The sequence below is a fragment of the Ictalurus punctatus genome, chromosome 2 (genome assembly GCF_001660625.3).
Source record: "Ictalurus punctatus breed USDA103 chromosome 2, Coco_2.0, whole genome shotgun sequence".
Classification (NCBI taxonomy): Eukaryota; Metazoa; Chordata; class Actinopteri; order Siluriformes; family Ictaluridae; genus Ictalurus; species Ictalurus punctatus.
Genome location: NC_030417.2, coordinates 32,865,155 through 32,886,745, shown reverse-complemented (window position 1 = coordinate 32,886,745; position 21,591 = coordinate 32,865,155). Strand labels below are relative to the sequence as shown.

The 21,591-nt window shown below is 39.4% G+C and overlaps 1 protein-coding gene across 1 annotated transcript; it reads left to right on the top strand.

Moving 5' to 3' along the window:
- The first annotated feature begins 1,964 nt into the window (after positions 1 to 1,964).
- eftud2 (elongation factor Tu GTP binding domain containing 2) lies at positions 1,965 to 20,235 on the top strand. The gene is made up of 28 exons (XM_017461351.3): positions 1,965 to 2,071; positions 3,467 to 3,616; positions 3,726 to 3,891; positions 4,104 to 4,182; positions 4,272 to 4,347; positions 5,567 to 5,632; positions 5,732 to 5,767; positions 5,906 to 5,996; positions 6,089 to 6,171; positions 7,143 to 7,309; positions 8,011 to 8,135; positions 8,256 to 8,319; positions 8,409 to 8,499; positions 8,593 to 8,728; positions 8,837 to 8,964; positions 9,046 to 9,239; positions 10,205 to 10,316; positions 10,859 to 10,999; positions 11,129 to 11,230; positions 11,349 to 11,431; positions 11,846 to 11,932; positions 12,894 to 13,020; positions 13,325 to 13,412; positions 14,281 to 14,399; positions 14,590 to 14,684; positions 14,891 to 15,044; positions 18,128 to 18,235; positions 19,740 to 20,235. Exons 2-28 carry the CDS (start codon positions 3,515 to 3,517, stop codon positions 19,833 to 19,835), a joined length of 2,916 nt encoding a protein of 971 aa, XP_017316840.1. The 5' UTR covers positions 1,965 to 2,071; positions 3,467 to 3,514; the 3' UTR covers positions 19,836 to 20,235.
- Positions 20,236 to 21,591: the final 1,356 nt, after the last annotated feature.

Here is a 21,591-nt window from a genome sequence, read left to right as displayed (position 1 = left end):
CATCTCAAGTGTGCCTGTATGTGTATCTGTTTATTTGTCTGTCTTTCGTCTAGACTCTCCCTCCTCCTGCGTGTCACCGTGTAAACTAGCGCTGGCCGGTTTTGCATGCCTTCTTGCATGCTTTTCTTCGCCTTTGCCTTCATGCTTGTTATTTTGCAGGCAAAAGGAATAGTCTGGGTGTCCCAGACTACAACACTGAGATATCCATTTCAAAGTCGGTGTAGACATGAATGTACCTGTGAAATGGTTTGACCCTTGTTTTTGATCTCTCTTCTTAGCGTTCTCTCTTTCACACCTACTTTCAAGATCAAATTCATATTTCTTTCAGAAGATGGATGGCTTTAAAGTCTATTGATCTGAACTATAAATAATTGAAAAAATACTTAAAGCAATTGCCATTTATTTATCTTCAAAGTACTTTCCAGCTCTGAGCATACAGCACAGGTGATTGTGTACACAGGCTATAAGGGTATGCTAGATTTTATTTAGTGTGCATCAGGTCTTTCTGAACAAAACGTCTATTCATTCTAAATGTCAAGCCTGTAAAGACGTCTCTGCCCTGCTATATTTGCACTGTTGGAGTTAGGAAATATGGCTATGACAAATTATTTGATCTTTTTATTTTTATTTTTATTGTATAGTAAGGCGAAACTCAAGCTTTGAAAAATGCTCTGCAGACACAGACACAGACACAGAAATGTTAGTAACATATCAGCAAGCCTACAGGTCGAGTCAGGTCTTAAAATAGAAAAGTATATCCTATGAGAAAAACACATAGATCTGCTGTGTGAAGCCTAACAGCAGGTGGGATTTTATAGAGCAGCAGAATGGTGTGTTGTGGCGTCCTCATCAGGCAGGTCAGGTCACTGCATGTTTTAGCCATGCAACTTTTGTCCCCTCTTATTGCTGTTTGTTTGAATTCACTGCAAAAACCTTGATATTAGCTGTCAGTTTGTGTTTGATCAGAAACAAAAATCTCTAGATGACCTGCTGCATTCATGCAATTTTATACATGTGTCTCAAAATGTTTATAACTGTTGGGTTTGTGCTGGGGTGGGGGGCACAGTGGCTTAGTGTTTAGCACGTTTGCCTTGCACCTCCCGGGTTGGTTGGTTGTTTAAATCCTGCCTCTGCCCTGCGTGTGCAGAGTTTGCGTGTTCTCCCTGTGCTTTGTGGGTTTCCTTTGGGTACTCTGGTTTCCTCCCCCACTCCAGACATGTGTTGCAGGCTGACTGTTATCTTCAAATTGTCTGTAGTGTGTGAATGGGTTGGCACCCCATCCAGGTTGTCCCCTGCACTCAGCCCAGAGCTCCCTGGGATAGGATCCAGGCTCCCCCACGACCCTGTGTAGGATAAGCGCTTAGAAAAATGGATGAATGTATTTGTGATAGATTTTATACTGAAAAAGGACACAAATAAATTGTTGTATAACAGTGTTTTATAACAGTGATGAAATAAGATTCCAACCAAATGTTTTCTAAAAATATTTCTCTGAAGAGTGTCTTCACACTGAAATGAATATTTAAATTTACATTTGTGAATATTTAATTAGATGAGGTCTCATTTGCCTAAATAAATGCACTATTCTGAAGAAAAAAGTTCAATTGCAATAAATACATGAAAGAATATCAGCAAGACTGTTTGTAATAGCTACTGTGTTTTTTTTAATACCTTATTCATCTGTAGTCTAACAATTTTTTCCCCCCAAAGGTTAATATATACAGTTCTGAATAAATTAGACTGGTGTACCTAATAATCTGTCGAGTTTTTTTATGGCTCTAGAACCTTCTAGGCTTTTTCTCTCTTATATTCAAAGCTTGTAATCCTATCAGATTCTCATATAAAATCACATACAGCTTTAAGACTTCAAATCTACCTATCTTTCTATCTATCTATCGCTTCTCTGCTCGGTTTACTGCCTGCGGTACATTTTTATTCAGGCAAAGCGAGAGGCGCCTTGCTCGTGACGTCATCTACGTCCGACCTACGTTGTGCAGTGTGAGGACCTGGCGGTGTATGGTGTTTGGAAACACTTTGTGATACGAAATTAATACGATCAACCAGTAAATCCGTACGTTTTATTCTTTCATATACATTACTACTGGCTTGTGCACATTTAAATATAAATATACACAGGTATACTGTTATACGCTGTATAACGAAGCAACAGAACTGCATTGAAGTGTCAGGTTAACGTTAGCATTTGTAGCATTACTAGTACCATTCATTCACATGCATTGCACACGAGAGGTGTGTTGATTAGTTGGTGATCGGTTCAAATGCTTGTTTCCGTGTTAATCACATAATACTGGGGCTTTTAAAATTTTATTTGTTTAAATTAAGCTATTGTATATGATAACGTTTACTGTTAGCTAGTTAACGTTACTCAAGACATGTTTCCATGTAAGACATGAAGCACACTAAGTAGGGTGCAGGACATGTTCTACTCTCGTATGTGTAGTGCACTTATATAGGGAGTAAAGAGGCGTTTGGGATTCAGTCTGTGGCTTCTAGGTGAAAAGATCATTTTGCATTAATAAAATTGCAAGCGTACTCAATTATCCAGACATTTTTACATCTACGTTTATTTTTAAACTTTGTTCACAGCGGAATTTAAAGTTAAATCGTTTAACATAAACGTCTGTAGCTCTCTAGACCAGTGGTTTTCAAAGTGGGCGCCCGGGGGGCCCCTCAACAATTTGGTGTGAAAAATAAATTCTCACTCTCAGACAACCACACACACACAAAATCAATTCCTAAAGTGATGTAAGATGTAATTATTAATTTTTTTAAAAAAGGGGGATATGTTTAGAAATCTGTATTTTTAATGTGTTTTAAAGACATCTTGCAAAAGGGGGGCCTCGGTCAAATGTTAATACCCTTTGGGGGGGTCTTGCCCTGGAAAAGTTTGGGAACCCCTGCTCTAGAAAATTTGTCACTCTCAATCTTTACTACCTTCCTACATTAAAAAAAACAAACTCATTAAATACCTTTATTAAATTATGTTGGGTTTTTTTGAAGGGGGAAGGGATTTATTTTTTACTTCCTGTGTAAATGTTGTCTAAGTAGGAAGTTTAATCTTGCATTGTCCAAAGTATTTTAATAACATTATTATTTCAGGCATACTGTTTTAGCCTTTTTTTTTTTTTTTTAAGTCATGGACAATCCGTTTACTTTTTAATATAAGTAATATTTAGACATAATCAAAATTCATACATCATGTCATTATAAGTTAAGAAAAGAGAAACTCTAAAAGAATGTGGATATACGTCTAAATAATTTATTCATGAAATGGTTCAAATATGACGTGCGTTATGTCCTTACTAAAATATCAGTGTGCATATGCGCATTGAGTAGTAACGACGCATGATTGTGTCTGATTTTTTCAGCGAATGTATTTTATTACGAAGTCAGAGATTTAATCTGTATTCATCTGTTTATAATCCTCTTTGCATTCCATGTTCAGGGTGCCAGAATTGTTTGTTGAAGCCACACCTGATAAGAGCTTCGCACCATGGAGGCAGATCTGTACGACGAATTCGGTAATTACATCGGGCCAGAACTGGACTCTGATGAGGATGAAGATGTAGAGGCAGAGGACAGAGATGCTGTTGAGGTACATGAATTGCCGAACCTAAACGAACATGCATATGTGAGAAAATATCCCATCAACAAAATGTCTGTTTTCTTAGAATGTTAAATCATTGCCATTGTGGTCCTTACAGGCAGATGAGGATGAGGAGGATGAAGACCAGGTGGATGGTGATGAGGATGGTGGTGGCATGGAGGTAGTTTTGCATGAGGATAAGAAGTATTACCCGACTGCAGAGGAAGTCTATGGGCCTGAAGTGGAGACCATCGTCCAAGAGGAGGACACACAACCACTTACTGGTGAATGCTCACTTCGTCAAGTTTATATGTATTTATAAGCTTGTGTTTGAGATATATATATATATATATATATATATATATATATATATATATATATATATATATATATATATACACACACACACACATACATATGTGTGTGTGTGTGTGTGTGTGTGTTGTGTGTGTGTATATATAATCAAGCTTATCATTCTGTTTCTGTCTCACGTCAGAGCCTATTATAAAGCCTGTGAAGACGAAGCAGTTCACTCTGACAGAGCAGGAGCTGCCAGCTACAGTTTATGAAATGGAGTGAGTCTGCATATACAGTAGACCACATATTCCTTCTGACTGATCTAGACATCATGTAAATTTGGACCAAATCTTAATTTTCTCTGCAGATTTCTCGCTGATTTAATGGACAGCTCCGAGCTGATCAGAAATATCACTCTGTGTGGACATTTACACCACGGAAAGGTCAGTACCTAGATACACCCACAGTGTTTTGTGTTAAAGATAAAGATTATTTTAGTGACTTTTTTTTTTTTTTTTTTTTTAAATGACCGAGATTAATTTGAAGCTTTTTCCCCTTCGTCTTTGAGACATCACAGAAGGGAAAAGGAAATGATATCGTAATATAATTCATTGTAAACTAATCTTTGAGCTCTAAAATGTATGCATTGAGGATAAAGTGTAAAAGTTGGCATAGTCTTTAAAATGTATTTAATTCATCAGACGGTTTTTAGTGTGTTGGGTGTCCCAGATGTTCCTTCATTATCACAAGTGTCAAACGTTATTTGTTTATATTAATATTTTTGTTAATATGTTTATATTATTATTATTATATAAGGTATTTGTGAGAAATCAAAATAGTGTTAGTGTAAAAGCCTGTTAAAACTGTGCTAAATGTCTTACACATCTCGTCAAATCATATAAGACTTATGATGATTGGTTCCTTTTTTTTTTGTTTTTAAATTTCACTTATTTCATAAATTCACATTTCACTTTTAATGAACCGAAATATTATATTTGATATATATTTTTGTAGATTTGAAAATAGTTTTTTTTACACACAACTGTATTTGTGTGTGTGTGTGTGTGTGCGAGTATGTAGGTGTGTATGTGTGTGTGTGTGTGTGTGTGTATATATATATATATGTATATGTATATATGTATATGTATATATATATAATATAACACAGTATCACACAAAAGTGAGTACACCCCTCACAATTTTTGTAAATATTTGATTATATCTTTTCATGTGACAACACTGAAGAAATGACACTTTGCTACAATGTAAAGTAGTGAGTGTACAGCTTGTGTGTAACAGTGTAAATTTGCTGTCCCCTCAAAATAACTCAACACACAGCCATTAATGTCTAAACCGCTGGCAACAAAAGTGACTACACCCCTAAGTGAAAATGTCAAAATTGGGCCCAATTAGCCATCTTCCCTCCCAAGTGATGTGACTTGTTAGTGTTACAAGGTCTCAGGTGTAAATGGGGAGCAGGTGTGTTAAATTTGGTGTCATCGCTCTCACACTCTCTCATTCATACTGGTCACTGGAAGTTCAACATGGCACCTCATGGCAAAGATTATATATATATATACACACACACACACTAAATGAATCTGTAACTAAAATCAGTTGCTGTGTTTAAGTGACAGTTGTGCATGTGTTTTGTTTCCACAGACATGCTTTGTGGACTGCCTGATTGAACAGACTCATCCGGAAATCCGTAAGAGAGACGATGCAGATGTAAGTGTAAAGGCGTTGTACGTATACAAATAAGAATCTAAATTCTGAAAGCTTGTGGTTAAATTGTTACGTTTTTCTTTTTTGCTCTCTGTCTTTTAGCTGCGCTATACAGATATTCTTTTCACCGAACAAGAAGTAAGTCTTTTTCTGAACCGTAATAACTTGCTTCCAAGCAGTACAAGTGCAAAAAATTGTGTGTAAAATTTGGTGGTGGTTGTTGTGTGTGTGTGTGTGTGTGTGTGTGTGTGTGTGTGTGTGTGTGTGTTTCTGCAGAGAGGAGTTGGTATTAAGAGCACACCTGTGACAATGGTACTTCCTGACTCAAGAGGGAAATCCTACCTGTTCAATATTATGGACACTCCAGGTATACACAGCTAAAGCGGTCCACATGTTGAAGTACAGTTAGATGCACAGAAATGAGGACGGTGGTAATACCACACTTTTCTCATTACTCAGGTCACGTGAACTTCTCGGATGAGGTTACAGCGGGAATCAGGCTTTCAGATGGGATTGTGCTGTTCATTGACGCTGCTGAGGGGGTGAGTCGTCCTGCTGCTGCTGCTGGGGTCTCACTAACAGGGTCTTGTGTATTGTAGAATGTTTCACTGAACTCATCAGCACACTGTAAACCATTTTAGATTAAAGGGAGGAATGGCATACTCTCACTCTCCTGTCAGACACAGCGACACTAGCCAAGCGTGGGCGTCTGTGCACGCCTGTATGCGTAAGAGGGCAGATAGCGCTTTTCTTCGAGTGCCCTGTGACCCTACATGAGCAGCAGTTTGAAAAGATGCGGATGGTTCGCTTCACGTGTCTCAGAGGAAGCACGTTTTAGTAGAGGTCGACAAAACCAATCAATCGGCACCGATAACCGATTGCTGGAACTATCGGTTATCGGCAAAAATCCACACTGATAGTTTTCCCCCGGTTGTGTCCGTTACAAGAACGGCTGAGAAGTGTCCGCTCTCATTACACAGTACGAGAGCGGCCTCTAGAGGAGAAATAAAAACCTTCACTGACAAATTTTGTTGTGTTATTTGAAGTCTTTTTTAGATTCATTTTGCATGTCTCTGTTTTTATTTGTTATTTGGAGTGTTACTTTTTGGTTCAGTTTGGCTGTATATCTTTTATTTACTTTAATATTTATTAATAGTTAATGTATATATGTATATATTTATTTAGTTTTAAAAAAAGCACAATACATTTTCATGGTACGGTTAGTATTTTCATTCAGTGTCAATTTTAAAAACTATCGGTTGGTTGATCGGTAATCAGAGGGTACAGCCCAACTTCGTTATTGGTATCAGCAAAATCCACTATCGGTCAACCTCCACGTGTTAGTCTTCTTTCAACCAGGTTGGTAGTTATTGTAAGTTGGAGAGAGCTTGCTGGTGGGTGGGAATTGGCATATGACCAAATTGGTGGGGGATACCACAATTTTTGTTAATGCTTTTGTCTGTTTGCACTCCGTGTGTATTTAATTGACTTTTTGCTCTTCCTGTATACGTAGGTGATGCTGAACACGGAGCGTTTGATCAAACATGCCGTGCAGGAGCGGCTAGCCATAACCATCTGCATCAACAAAATTGACCGGCTGATCTTGGAGCTCAAGCTTCCTCCCACTGACGCCTACTACAAACTGCGCCATATCGTTGACGAGGTCAATGGCATGCTCAGGTACGTCATCCCAAAACGGTGAACATTCTTTCCACTCTGTTATCTGAGCTACAGTGCTGGGATGACCAAGGTATTTTGATTAGACTGCGGAGGAGGCTTTGTATAAATTACTGATATTTAAGGTATCATCCATGTGTGTTTTTAGACCACAACTTAGTAATAGTTTGGCTTCAAAAATAAATGCTATATAATGTTTACACTGAGTTAGACTATTCACAACTCAGCCTTCAGTCTCCTGGTAATCAGAAGACTGTTTAGAAAAGCATATTCTGCGTGATATTTTGTCATTCAGCCAATCGTATCACCACTAATAATCTGAGGATATACCGAGCTTTTGGGGTTAATGTAATGCCAGTAGAACTAGTTACACTATTTTACTTGATTTATTACATTCAAAGCCAAGCTTAAGGCATATACCATAGCCATATATTGAGAAATGAATCCAATTTTTAAAAAATAATATATTTTTATTAATAATAGTAATGGGTAAAATGTATATAGTCAATCTGCAGAATTTGATACAAGACAGAATTCAGTGCTAACAGTGTTATAGTTACTCTGCACACGTTATGTGAGCTACTTTTTTGTCTTTCTTTTAAAAAAAAAAAATTTAAATGTCAAAGTTTTCATTTTTTCATCAAAAACATCTAGTGAGATCATCGCATTTAAACTTTTGGCCTCTTCTTTTCATTCTCCCTTAGCACATATACAACTGACGAGTCTCTAGTGGTGTCTCCTCTTCTGGGCAACGTGTGTTTCGCTTCCTCACAGTACAGCATCTGCTTTACGCTCGGGTCTTTCGCCAAGATCTACTCTGATACCTATGGTAACACACACACATGGGCATACACACACGGACATACACACCTAGATAAATTGGCATTCCTATATTGCCTGGCAGTGTTGTGTGTGTGTGTGTATACACAGTATAATTTTTTTCTTGCAGGTGACATCAACTACAACGAGTTTGCAAAGAGACTCTGGGGAGACATCTACTTCAACCCCAAGACGTGAGAATCCCTTTAACTGCTGTTTTTAAATGTGAGGAGCGTCTCAGATATTTTCTCTAATGTGAACGGTTGTGCCGTCTGTCAATCAGGAGGAAGTTTTCTAAAAAAGCCCCCAACAGTAACTCGCAGCGGAGCTTTGTCGAATTCGTACTGGAGCCGCTCTACAAGATCCTTTCACAGGTAAGGCCCACTCACGCACATGTTATGGAAGATTTAAAAATTTTCTTATTTGAACAGCAGCTAAACATTTTCATTTCTCAAACCTCTCTGTAGGTGGTCGGGGATGTGGACACTTCACTGCCACGTGTACTAGATGAATTGGGGATCCACCTGACCAAAGAGGAGCTCAAACTCAACATCCGGCCTCTCCTGCGACTCGTCTGCAACCGCTTCTTTGGGGAGTTTACAGGTTTGTGATTTCCTAAAAAAAAATAGTGGGAGGCACATGACGTGCGGATACATGTCATGTATCCTGTATTGAGCATGATTTGCTAATGTGTCAAAATGTGCTCTGCAGGGCTTGTGGACATGTGCGTGCAGCACATCCCGTCTCCTCAAGGGGGCGCTAGAGCCAAGATTGAGCACAGTTACACCGGAGGACTGGATTCAGACCTGGGGGAGGCCATGACTGAGTGTGACCCTGATGTATGTACCCAAGACTCTGTGTGTGTGTGTGTGTGACAGGAGTACCAGCATACTTTGTACTAATTTTTCTCTTCGTGTCAGGGTCCATTAATGTGTCACACCACTAAGATGTACAGCACAGATGACGGAGTACAATTCCACGCCTTTGGTCGGGTTCTGAGCGGAACGCTGCAGGCGGGGCAGCCGGTGAAAGTTCTCGGAGAGAATTACACACTGGAGGATGAAGAGGACTCGCAGATCTGCACTGTTGGACGCCTCTGGATCTCTGTAGCCAGGTAAACACCTTTTTCGCCATGGGAGCCACTCTTGAAACAAGTTTCACTGTGGTAGCCATTTTGAAGCACAGTACGAGCACAGTTTTTCCCCACTGCACATCGATAAACCATTCCGAACGATCCAGCGGAGTCTGTTTCGCACTAATTTGAGAGCCGACTGCAGACATGTTGACAGGAGTATTATCATTTATTGTTTTATCGTTTCATTATCATCATTCCTGGAACTCTTTTCTTACTCTGATTGACAGTTTAAACGGGCCTTTAAACGGGCTCGTTTACAGCAGCTATAGAAGTTCTTCTATAATATCAACAAGAATATGAAAAATCTTCGATGAACTACTAAATTGATTTTGATGTTTGCGAAAGCATATCACAGCACAAAAACCTTCTGTAATGCTGCACACCGTAATCACCTGGAAAAGAAAGTGTCTATTTGTTCATGCTGCATTTAAAGCCGCTCAGTTCTTTATTGTCCTGCAATGAGAAGTTTGCTTGGGAGTATGGCACATAAAAAAATAGCCGAAGGCAAACAGTGACCGCAAGGATAGCAACTGTGCAACGATAGAAATAGAATGGAAACATATGCATAGTCCATTAACCATAAAAAAGTGAAAACAGCAAAGAAGTGAGTTTATATTTTATGCTCATTCAGCCTGTTTATATGCCCATGGCCAAAATGTATATCTGTTGCTGTTTGCCTTTGGGTGCCTATATATCCGACCAGACGAGAGGGTAAAATTCCACACTTGAAGGAGGCTGATGAGGTAAAAAGTCTGGATATCTGGCCAATGGATTTCTAATACCAAAAAAATAAAAATAATTAGTCTGTTAGGTGAACTGCTATAATGGTTCTGCATTCCACTTAATACGACGTTGTACTGTTCGTTGTGTAATGCAACAAAGGCCTATAAAACCCTTGCATCTGATTCGACCTCATCTGTGTGTTTGTGTTCGTATGTGTGTAGGTATCAGATCGAGGTGAATCGGGTCCCTGCTGGCAACTGGGTGCTAATTGAGGGCTGTGACCAGCCCATTGTGAAAACAGCCACCATCACAGAGCCTCGGGGCAATGAAGAGGTGAGACAGACTAGTATGTGTGACTACAGGTAGAGAGACAGACACTGAGAAATTAAGGAAGTCTCCAGGGGAACGCTGGAAAAACAATTATGCCTGAGGATAGAATTATACTTCTGAGAATCTGTGAACATGTACCAGCTTGTACAAAGGTGCGTGTGTAAAGGTGTGCACTAGGTGGCAGCATAGCATTAATCTGACATTAGAGAAAAAATAAAAATGAAGAAAGTGTTTCACTGAGGTAAAGATTTGGCAGAAAGACCATTCTTGAAACTCTAATTCCACTTAATACTTCATTGCCCCGAGGCCCTACTTCTGCTTGGTTGGAATGAAAACCTGCACCCACACCGGCCCTTTCCGGATAACATTAGACATCCCTGCCATAAAGCACAAGCTGGCAAAAACTCCAGTGCAAACTTTGATTTCTTCCCATATTACAGTCCTAATCACTCTCTGTATCTATATCAGTTAAATGGTCTGCCCAAACAATAGAAGAAAATATTTGTACCACAAATTCACACAAAGCAACGCGTTTGTGTGTTCAGGCTCAGATCTTCAGGCCGCTGAAGTTCAACACTGCTTCAGTCATCAAAATCGCTGTGGAGCCTGTAAATCCGTCTGAGCTGCCCAAGATGTTGGATGGATTGAGAAAGGTTAACAAGAGCTACCCATCCCTTACAACAAAGGTAAAGCACATACAGAAATGCTGTACTGCATTCTACTCATCTGCACTATAAACAGGGCTGTATGTCGGCTGATTTAACAGACCCCTTAACCAGGACACTATGTGTGTGTGTGTGTGTGTGTGTGTGTAGGTGGAGGAGTCTGGAGAGCATGTTATCCTGGGTACAGGTGAGCTCTACCTGGACTGTGTCATGCACGACCTGAGGAAGATGTATTCAGAGATTGACATCAAGGTATTGCTTCCTTTCTGCACTTTAAAAAAAAAAAATTTATACAGTTTCCTAATTTTCTGTTAGTGTACTGATATTGATGTCCTGTTCTAAAAAAGTATACTTTAATCTTTCACCCCAGGTAGCTGACCCCGTAGTGACCTTTTGCGAGACGGTGGTGGAAACGTCCTCTCTCAAGTGCTTCGCTGAAACCCCCAATAAAAAGTATGTGAAAACTAGACACCGTTCTACTCTACAGCGGCCAATCAGAAGTTGGGAAGCCTTGCTTCCTGTAATCCAATGTGCTAGTGATTTGATGAAATGTGATTTTTTTTGAGTCAAAGTGTGTGGAGGCATGGGAAACACGTCACATTGTAAAATCTTTACATTTACTACAAGATGTAGATCTGAGTTGATTAAGCGTATGTTTGTTTTGCTATAGCACACACAGACTGTTTTTTCCACAGCATTTGTTAATATGCTTTCTTACCCAACATGATCCTTGCATAAAGATAACAGTTTTCCATTTCGTTTGATTGAATTATATTCATGGCTTCTTAAAACTGAAGTGTCAAAGTATATTATAAGCCGTAAAACTCAATTTTGACTAATTTTGTTATATTCTGTGCTGAATTCCAGGAACAAGATCACGATGATTGCTGAGCCTCTGGAGAAAGGCCTTGCTGAAGACATTGAGAACGAGGTGGTGCAGATTACATGGAACAGGTGCGAAGGCGAAGGCTTCATTAAACTCCTCTCTTCTTGACACTGCACATATCTGCACTAATTTTGGTAATATAAAGTCATTTGGAGCATTTCTCCACCGCACAATGAGAAACAACACCAGGCCCGATGGCGATGATGGCAAAATTGGACTCAGTGTGACTCTGTGGTTAAGATGTTGGACTACTGATTGGAAGGTTGTGAGTTCAAATCCCAGTACCGCCAAGCTGCCACTGCAAGGCCTTTAACCCTGAACTGCTCATTTATATAAATGAGATAAATGAAAGTCTTTCTGGATAAGGGCGTCAGCAAAATACCATAAATGTAAAATTGGCCGCGATCAATATTATAATACGTTACACACTAAACCATTCTTTGTTAAGTCCAACGAGTGTTGTGTAAAGCAACTAGCTTAGACACCTTGACTAAATTTTACAAACATAATTTAGTGATCTATGGCAATACCAAATAAGGCTACCAGTTTGTCCACCCCTGACCCCGTATAATCCTCTGAATTGTCTAGAAATGGTGCACAGCACCAAAGAACAGGACTATTCCATGATTTAGGTTTTTTTTTTTTCTGTTGTTGTTTTTTTCCACATGATCTGATGCAGTATGCTTAACCCCTCAGCAAAAACAGTACTTCTAGCCCTATTATTAAATCATACAAATGAAACCTTTGGTACTGGATATCTGGCCAATTACACAGTTTCAGATTTCTAATAGCAAAAGTTCGAGTAGTTTGCAATTGAAAGGTTCTTTTAATGAGAGTGTGTAATTTCTCATACTAGTTTGGTATTCTCGCTTTCACTGATCTATTAGATATCTGGAGTGTGATCGTGTGTGTTTGTAATGGAGTTCAGCTGTGATGCGATCTGGAGTTGAAGGGGACCAGCATGTGTCACACCCCATTTAGTGCACAGCCTTCCAATCTGTCAAGTCTGTTTTCTTTCTCTGTCTGTAGAAAGAAGTTGGGAGAGTTCTTCCAGACCAAGTATGACTGGGATTTGCTGGCAGCTCGTTCTATCTGGGCTTTTGGACCCGACACCACTGGACCCAACATCTTAGTAGATGACACACTGCCCTCTGAGGTATGAATATGTAGCAGGGTGGTGTGTTATCTAACTGGACTGTAGAATGAGAGAATTTTGCTAGACTTGTATATTAAAGGCCTGAGGGTGTATTTGTTCTTTGCCATGTGTGTGTAGGTAGGCTATTGTTTTGCATGCAGATGATTTGCATTGCTTTGTGTGTGGGAAATGAAGTATGAAAAGGTTTTGGCGTCAGGTTTGTTAGGTTTGCTTTGTCTGAAAAGGTGTAACCTTTTATTATGTGGTTAAGTTTAATTCTGCATATATGGTGTGTGGGTGTTTGTGTCTCTGTGTGTGGGTGTAGGTGGACAAAGCTCTGCTTGGCTCAGTGAAGGACAGCATCGTTCAGGGGTTCCAGTGGGGAACTAGAGAAGGTCCTCTGTGTGATGAACGTAAGTCATTCAAATTAGAATCAGTCCTCAACACAGAACTAAGTATATCTGTGTGGTGCCCTAGGGAAACCCTTCTCAACTGGGAATATTCTACATTCTTCTGAACTGTAATCGGTTTCTTTTTCATGCATCTTAAACAGAAGTAAAGTTCTAGCATTCTTCTCTGGTCCTGCCCTAAAGTGACGAAAGAAAAAAAAAAATGTATTCAGATTTAATTCTAATTCTACACATTGATTGTCTGAAAGCATACACTGTTTATGGAGTTAATATGTGTTGCTAGCATCACAATTTTGGCCTGTTTATTAGAGGTCGGCCGATTGATCAGTTTTTCAGATTAATCGGCTCTGATAACTGACGGCTAAAAACGAAAAACTATCCACACCGATAGTTTTTCCAGGTTGCGTCCGTTGCGAGAGCGGCTGAGAAGAGTCTGCTGTTGGTATACAGTACGAGAGCGGCCTCTAGAGGCAAAATAAAGACCTTCACTGACAAATTTTGTTGTTATTTGAAGTCTTTTTTGATTCACTTTGAGGGTCTCTATTTTTATTTGTTATTTGGAGTGTTACTTTTTGGTTCAGTTTGGATGTATCTATACTTTGAGTCTTATGTTTTCAATTAGTATCAATTTTTAAAAAGTTTAATCAGTTGATTAATCGGTTATCGGCAGGTACTGCCCAACGTATCGGTAAAATTCACTATCGGTCGACCTCTACTGTTTATTACTAAATTCTAGTGTTGGATGTCTTGGGAATTAACATAAAGCCAGGCCCTTCAAATGATTATTTCAACAAGCCCATGGATAAATATTCAGTAATAAATGACCGTTTTTGTTGTTGTTGTTGTTGTTGTTGTTTTTTTTTTGCTGCAGCCATTCGTAATGTGAAGTTTAAGATTCTGGATGCGGTCATAGCTCAGGAGCCGTTACACAGAGGAGGTGGGCAGGTCATTCCCACTGCCAGAAGAGTTGTCTATTCCGCCTTCCTCATGGTGAGCAGTCTCTGCTTTTCTCCTTGTGTTATGCGATCGTTCTTCCTGCAAATTAATTGCTGCTTCCATTAGTCGTATTGAAGTGTTTTGGAGTCTTTCTAACCAATATCCTAATTGATGAGCTGGATTTCTCTGTTACTCTTGATTTTGTGCCAAGACCCAGCTCTTTGCTCTGATTTGTTCGTTTCAGGCTACACCCAGGCTGATGGAACCTTATTACTTTGTGGAGGTTCAAGCTCCTGCTGATTGTGTATCTGCTGTTTACACTGTACTGGCACGCAGGAGGTAACACGTCTCACACACGCGCGCACACACACACACACACGGATGGGAAAGGGAATTAGGCTGCTGCTGACTCTGCTGACTGTCACACAGCATCAGCAACATTACTTACAGCACTCTCTTAAATTGCGAGTAAATGACTCACTTTTATAGTAATTGATTAATAGCCATTCAAGTTCTAATGAAAGTAATAATGCCTTCTCTTTCAGAGGTCATGTGACACAGGATGCACCAATCCCCGGTTCGCCTCTGTACACCATCAAGGCTTTCATTCCTGCAATCGACTCATTTGGGTTTGAGACTGATCTGCGTACGCACACACAGGGACAGGCCTTCGCACTCAGTGTGTTCCACCACTGGCAGGTACACACAAACAAACACACTATATACATATAAAAGAGGATTTTTAAAATGAAATATTTCATAATTACCGAGTGTTACTTTAAGGATGCAGTTTTAAATATGCATTAGTTGATTGGTGTTTAGGAGATTAAAATAAAAGCCAACATTTCAAGAGCTGATCTCTTCAGTGTTTATTCTGAACGGCCATATCCTTTCATCTATAAAACACTGCAGGGACTTAACTATCACAGTAACTTTTATGTAAGGGATTTCAATATTTACTGAAGACTTTTCTGTTCTGGAAAACCTAAAGTTACCTTTAAGTTGACCTTTAATTTTCCTCTGACTCATGCAAAGCATTGACACTCATTCCATAAATACTATTCATACCATGGTCTCTCTGATTACTCGATTCTGATTGGCTGGAAGGTGTGCGTTCCAATACAAAGGTGTATGTAATGTACAGGTAGTTCCAGTCAGTTTAATCACCGTTCTACAGTGATGCTCTGCCGATAAACAACTCTAACCATAGTAACATACAGTAAACTTACAGCTTCTCTCTCTCACTCTCTTTCATAACCATTTACAACCCCAATTCCGAAAAGTTGGGACAGTATGGAAAATGCAAAAAAAAAAACAGAGTCTTTTGAAAATTCAATTCACCCTCTACTATATTGAAAACACATTTGACGTTGTACTTACACTCATTTCAAATCTGAAGACTGCAACACGCTCCAAAAAAGTTGGGACAGTCGACTGTTTACCACTGTGTAACATCACCTTTTCTTTTAATAACACTTATTAAGCGTTTGGACGCTGAAGATACCAGTCGGTTAAGTTTAGCAAGGTCGCATCCATTATGCATTTCTTCAGCTGCGCTACTGTACATGGCCACCTTTGCCTTATTTTGCTCTTCATAATGCGCCACACATTTTCAATCAGAGACAGGTCAGGACTGCAGGCAGCCCATGCTATCACCCGTACTCTGCTTACGCAACAATGCGCTTGTAATGCACATTTAGCTTAACAGGTCCTTTTCCTATTTGGCCTGGAGAACACGACGGCTGTTTTGTTCAAAATCTATTTGAAATGTTGACTCATCAGACCACAAAACAAGGTTCCACTGTGATACTTGTATCTGTTGATGCAGCGGTGAATGGCGTTGACTGCTAAAGGTTTTCCAAAGTATTCCCGAACCCATGTCAGGATATCCATTACAAACTCATGACGGTTTTTAAGACAGTGACGTCTGAGGGATCGGAGATCACGAGCATTCAGAAGTGGTTTTCAGCCTCGCCCTTTACACACACAGATTTGACAGGATTCCTTGAATCGTTTAATTATATTGTGCACTGTAGAAGGTGAAATGCCCAAAATTCTACCGATTTGTCTTTGGGGAATGTTGTTCTCAAAGTGTTGGATAATTCGCTGACAGCTCTGTTGGCAGATTGGCGAGCCTCGACCCATCCTTACTCTTGAAGGACTAGGCCTTTTTTGGAGGCTCCTTATATACTATGATTAGATGATTCCCTCACCTGTTTCACATCACTGCCTTATTTGAACTCGTCACATCGCTATTAATCCTAAGATACATACCTCTGTCCTAAACTGCCCCTGTCCCAACTTTTTTGGAACATTTTGCATGCATCAATTTCAAAATAAACGTTTATCTCAAAAAAAAAAAAAAAAAAAAACTATGCAGGTGATTAGGTACAACATCAAATACCTTGTCTTTATACGTTTTTTGTTTAAATACAAGTCAAAGTACATTTACAAATCACTCCTCTTTCTTTTATTAGCATTTTCCATACTGTCCCAACTTTTTCAGAATTGGGGATATATTATAATTCATTCAAATAAATGTAATGTTATCACACTACTTTATGTCTGTGTATGATTTAGAGCGGGCAGAATTCTAGATCTTACAACCGTATGTAAAATACGTAATGAAAAGTAATCGTTATTTTTTTTTTTCCTCTCGGTCAAATTTTGCACTGCAAACATCATTCACAAATGGTATCAGCGAGAGAATCCACAGCAAGGTGTGCGTTACATGATTTTAATGCACTTCGCGGAGGGTTCTTTGCCTCTACGTCGTGCGCTAAGATTGCATAACGCACACCTAGTCGTGGATTATCCCTTACGTAAATGTCTCCTCGCAGAAAACTTCACCACATCGACGATTTCACACGCTTTTAATCCGGCGAGTTTGATCTAGAGCATCCGCCATACAAGTCCCTGTGAATAAGTCGTTACTATGGAAACGACACTGTATTGCTTTCCGAGTCGTGCTGTTATAGAATTGAATCAGAACTGGTCAAAGTGTAAACATTGGCATTGTAGACTGAGAGCTGAGCATCTCACTGAAAAACCGAAGTCAGTATTAGTTTAATTAGTAAAACATGTATTAGTAGATTTAGTTAGTCTAAACGTGACACAGATGTTATTGTGCAACAAAGTGACATTTAGTCTGAAATGTAAGAGGAGGGGGGAGGGGGGACACACTTTGAGCCGTTTGCGATTTGATATATAATGGGGGAAATAGATCTGTGGTGTGGGATCATAATGACATTTACTTGCACTGGTTGCGCAAATACTTTTATTCACAGTGTGAATACTTTTACTTACAAGCGTGGCAGAATCTTATGCAAGCATAGAGCTGAGTAGTTCAGCGGCTCTTTGTCAGCCCTGTCATGTCAACTCTTAATCCTCCGCTATGTAATTTCGTCTTATGAAGAGAAGACTGCTTAAGAAGTCTTAAAAGAATAATTAAAGTGTGTGTGTGTGTGTGTGTGTGTGTGTTTGCTTTGGCACTGAATGTGTTTTGATGTTGCGTCTTAAAGATAATCCCGAACACTCACGCACATACACCCATGCAAGCGCTCTACCTCAGTGTGTGTATGTTTTCTTTGACACTGAATGTGTTATGATGTTGCATTGTGAAGCACTGAATCAGCAGAAAACCCGTCACATGGTTTGCGCGTGCCAGAGTATTACAAGTTCTGTCTTTACACGTTTAAAATCGTAAACTGGTGTGAAGCATCATTTTTCATTTCTGTCTTACTGCCTCTTTCATTTTTTTTTTATTGTTCTTATTTCTATAGATTGTTCCTGGTGATCCTCTGGACAAGAGCATCGTGATCCGGCCATTAGAGCCCCAGCCCGCCCCTCATCTAGCCAGAGAGTTCATGATCAAAACTCGTAGACGCAAGGTGAGATACTGTCAGTCTTTCACATTCTCACACTCCCACTCCTTCTGAGAGGCTTAGTACCAGGGTTGAAGTGTGTGTGTTTCTTTAGAGGATATTCCACATTGCAGTTAAAAATGTTATTTTGTCGGAAATCAAATCATCCTTGCAGGTATATTTAATGTGTTTATACAGCTTACTCAGTTCATCTAAATCGTTCACCAGTTTTATGATGTAGTCAAGCGATATTTTAAGGTTTAACATATCCTAAGGTGATAGTATAAGGGGAAAGAATGATATAAATTATATAGTATAAATATTTTAGCCTGGTTAGACTTCCAACCGGTGTGACGGGCCTTGACGGAGCTGTGTATAAATATTAGGAACACCTCCAGAGTTGTAACTCTTATTCTGCTCGAACAGACCACATGATTTTGACATTGTGGATGTTCTAGACACAAAACGGCAGAGAAAACTTTATGACGCCAGGGCCATTTTCCTGCGTCGGGATATCTAATGTGAAATCTGAAGTAGGGAATGATCGTAGTTCTGAAACTCCAGAGGAAAATTCGCATCTCTTCAATGAAGAATTATTGCTTTCTGTGGTCATACTCGCTAATTGTTTTCAAAGGCATGATGAAAATAACCCCAAAAAAACCAACCCAGACGAGCTGCCTCCAAACCCCCCCCCCCCCCCCCCCCCCCCCCCCCCCCTGATCCTGCACTGTACTCATACATACTCATAACTGTCTTGTTATGGTGCAGCTCTATCCACTGGTCTATCCTCCATCATTTAAATGCTTTCCTCACTTAATGAAGTGGCGCTGCTAGCTAAACAGCCGCTTAACTAATCAATAAAGAAATTCATTGCCAGCAACTGATGAACATATCAATGATGTCACTGGAGCAGTCCTGCTGTAAGCCGAGCTCTTTTAGGAAAGCTTCTGAGTCACTGTTTTTCCTGCAAACAAACACAACACCTAAATGCCTGGAAGGGTTTTGCCATTTTTCATCCCTTTTTTTCTTTCACGTCGTCTTTTTTTTCTGTTTCTGGGTTGTCCGTGAATCCTTCTCATTAGTGCGATATTAGTGCAACCCTTTATTGCATATTTTATAGAGTTACAGACACTTCCCACTTAAATTTTTGTGCCTGTTGTTGAGTTTTACAATATCTATATAACCATCGACGGTTATTGATTAGCCATGATGAGCCGGGGCGGGGGGCGGGTTTGTTTCCGGTGTTTTTTTCGGTGCTTTTTAATTTTGCTTTTGGATAAAAGCGTTATATAAGTGCAGAACCATTTACCATTTACATCCCTTTTTCTTTTTTCCCCCACTTTTTTTCTTTTTCTTCTTCGGTTTACTAAATGCTGGTACATCATTTGACAAGGTCTTTGTTTTTATAAAGCAGCAATATGTTGAACAATAAATGAAATCCATTCTAATCTGTGATACAGTACCTTCTGGATTTTTCTAGCTTTTACATGTACACTTCTTTATTTCTCCTACCTCTGTACGTTGTCTGCAGGGTTTGAGCGAGGACGTCAGTATCAGCAAGTTCTTCGACGATCCTATGTTGTTGGAGCTGGCCAAACAGGATGTCGTGTTGAACTACCCCATGTGATGGAAAATACCTAACAGGTTCAATTATTGCCCTCACTTTTCGCCCAGCTACGTCATAGCAGTATCAGTCCCCCAATCACCTGGCACAGATACTGTTTAATACTCACTTCCCTAATGCCAGCATTAGAAGATGCTCTAGTGTGGCACAAAGTCCTCTGTTTTTTTGTTTTTTTTTGTCTTTTGTTTTTTTAGCTTAGCTTGACAACTTACAAATGCAGTCATGCAGTAAGGTATAATTATGGACCATTCATTTTCATTACGCTGGTATCTTTTGTCATTTTTATAGTGCTAGCGAAGAACAGTTCCCCCATCAAAAATCAGTTTGTGTCACTGATATCTGTGTTTATATTTTTTTATATCTCAGTACAAGAATGTTTTGTACAGTAAAATGATGAGAAACAGCTCTGTGTCTTTGTCTTTTTCTAGAACAGATGATTGTATAGGTGCTGAAATAAATTCATTTAAACGTGTGCTTAAATAATTTTATAGGAATATCTATTAGGGCTTCCCCATGTGATTCTCGTGCTTAAATAAATATAAAATATACAGCGCGTTCATGAAGTATTGGCACCCTTGGTGAAGATGGGTAAAAAAATCAAACCTTTAATTGACCTCAATTTTTTTACTGAAATAGAAATCTGTCCGTAGTGCCGGCTGCGAGGTTTATATTAACACACTCCTCCTGATACATAATAATTTCTACCATAACAATTTACACAAGATTACAGAGGATGCTTCAGAATTTAAAATCGTGTGATTGTTGGTATAGTGAGGTTTTCTCTGGAGATGTTTATTTAGCGTTTATGAAGGGCGTGTCCATTGTCGGAGGAAAAACTTCAGGATTTCTGACATGGGAATTTCTTCAGAATGTTGTGGCTTGTTGCTAACTTGACAAGCTGCGTTTCTTGTCTCGGAGAGAAAAAGAGAGGGGTGAAGAAACCGCTGCTTACAGCTGTTCTAACAAGTGACAACACAAACTAACTCGTTTCACAAACATGTTTCACTATAAAACCGTTAAAAGTACGAGATGCCATTCTTGAATAAATAAGACCTCGATAGTGTTGGCATTTTGCTGTAGTGTAAGAGGAATAAAACACTTTGGAACTTGCTGTAATGTGCCACAACTCAATCCCACTGTTGATTATTTTCTTATAACGCCACCCCTTTTCTTGTTTTATAACTTACTTATTGGAGTTTTCCTACCTGAGAAGCTACACATAGGCACTCTTACTCACAGTAGGATGGTGCTACATCAACATACACAGCACCATGACACTGAGGCACCTGAAGGCTGAAAAATCATGATTCGTAGATATCTCAATAGCTTCCTTTTTCTTCAAGAACTTCCCTCCTGTTTGAAGTAGATTTAAGGGTATTCCTGGCATACAAATTAGTAACCAAAAGGACTAGACTTGTGCTGGGGGTATTCTTGTTGATGTTTTTCTTCTTTTTTCACTTGTATTCTTTTGTCTTTTTCTTCTTTTTCAGTTTCCCTGTTTCTTCTTCTTCTTCTTCAGTTTATTAGATGTTGTCAGCTCATTTCATAAGATCCTCATGCAGTATGTTGAACAATAAAAATGCCAATTCTGCTGTAATATGCTGTCATTTCCCTTCAAATGTTATGCTTCTGGATTTTGTAGCTTTTACAGTTAAGGTACAGTCACACATACAACGATTTTATCCTTACAAGTCGCCAGTCACTGTACTATGTACTAAGTCACCAGTAGGTGTTCCTACTACTGGTTGTCAAAGTAACA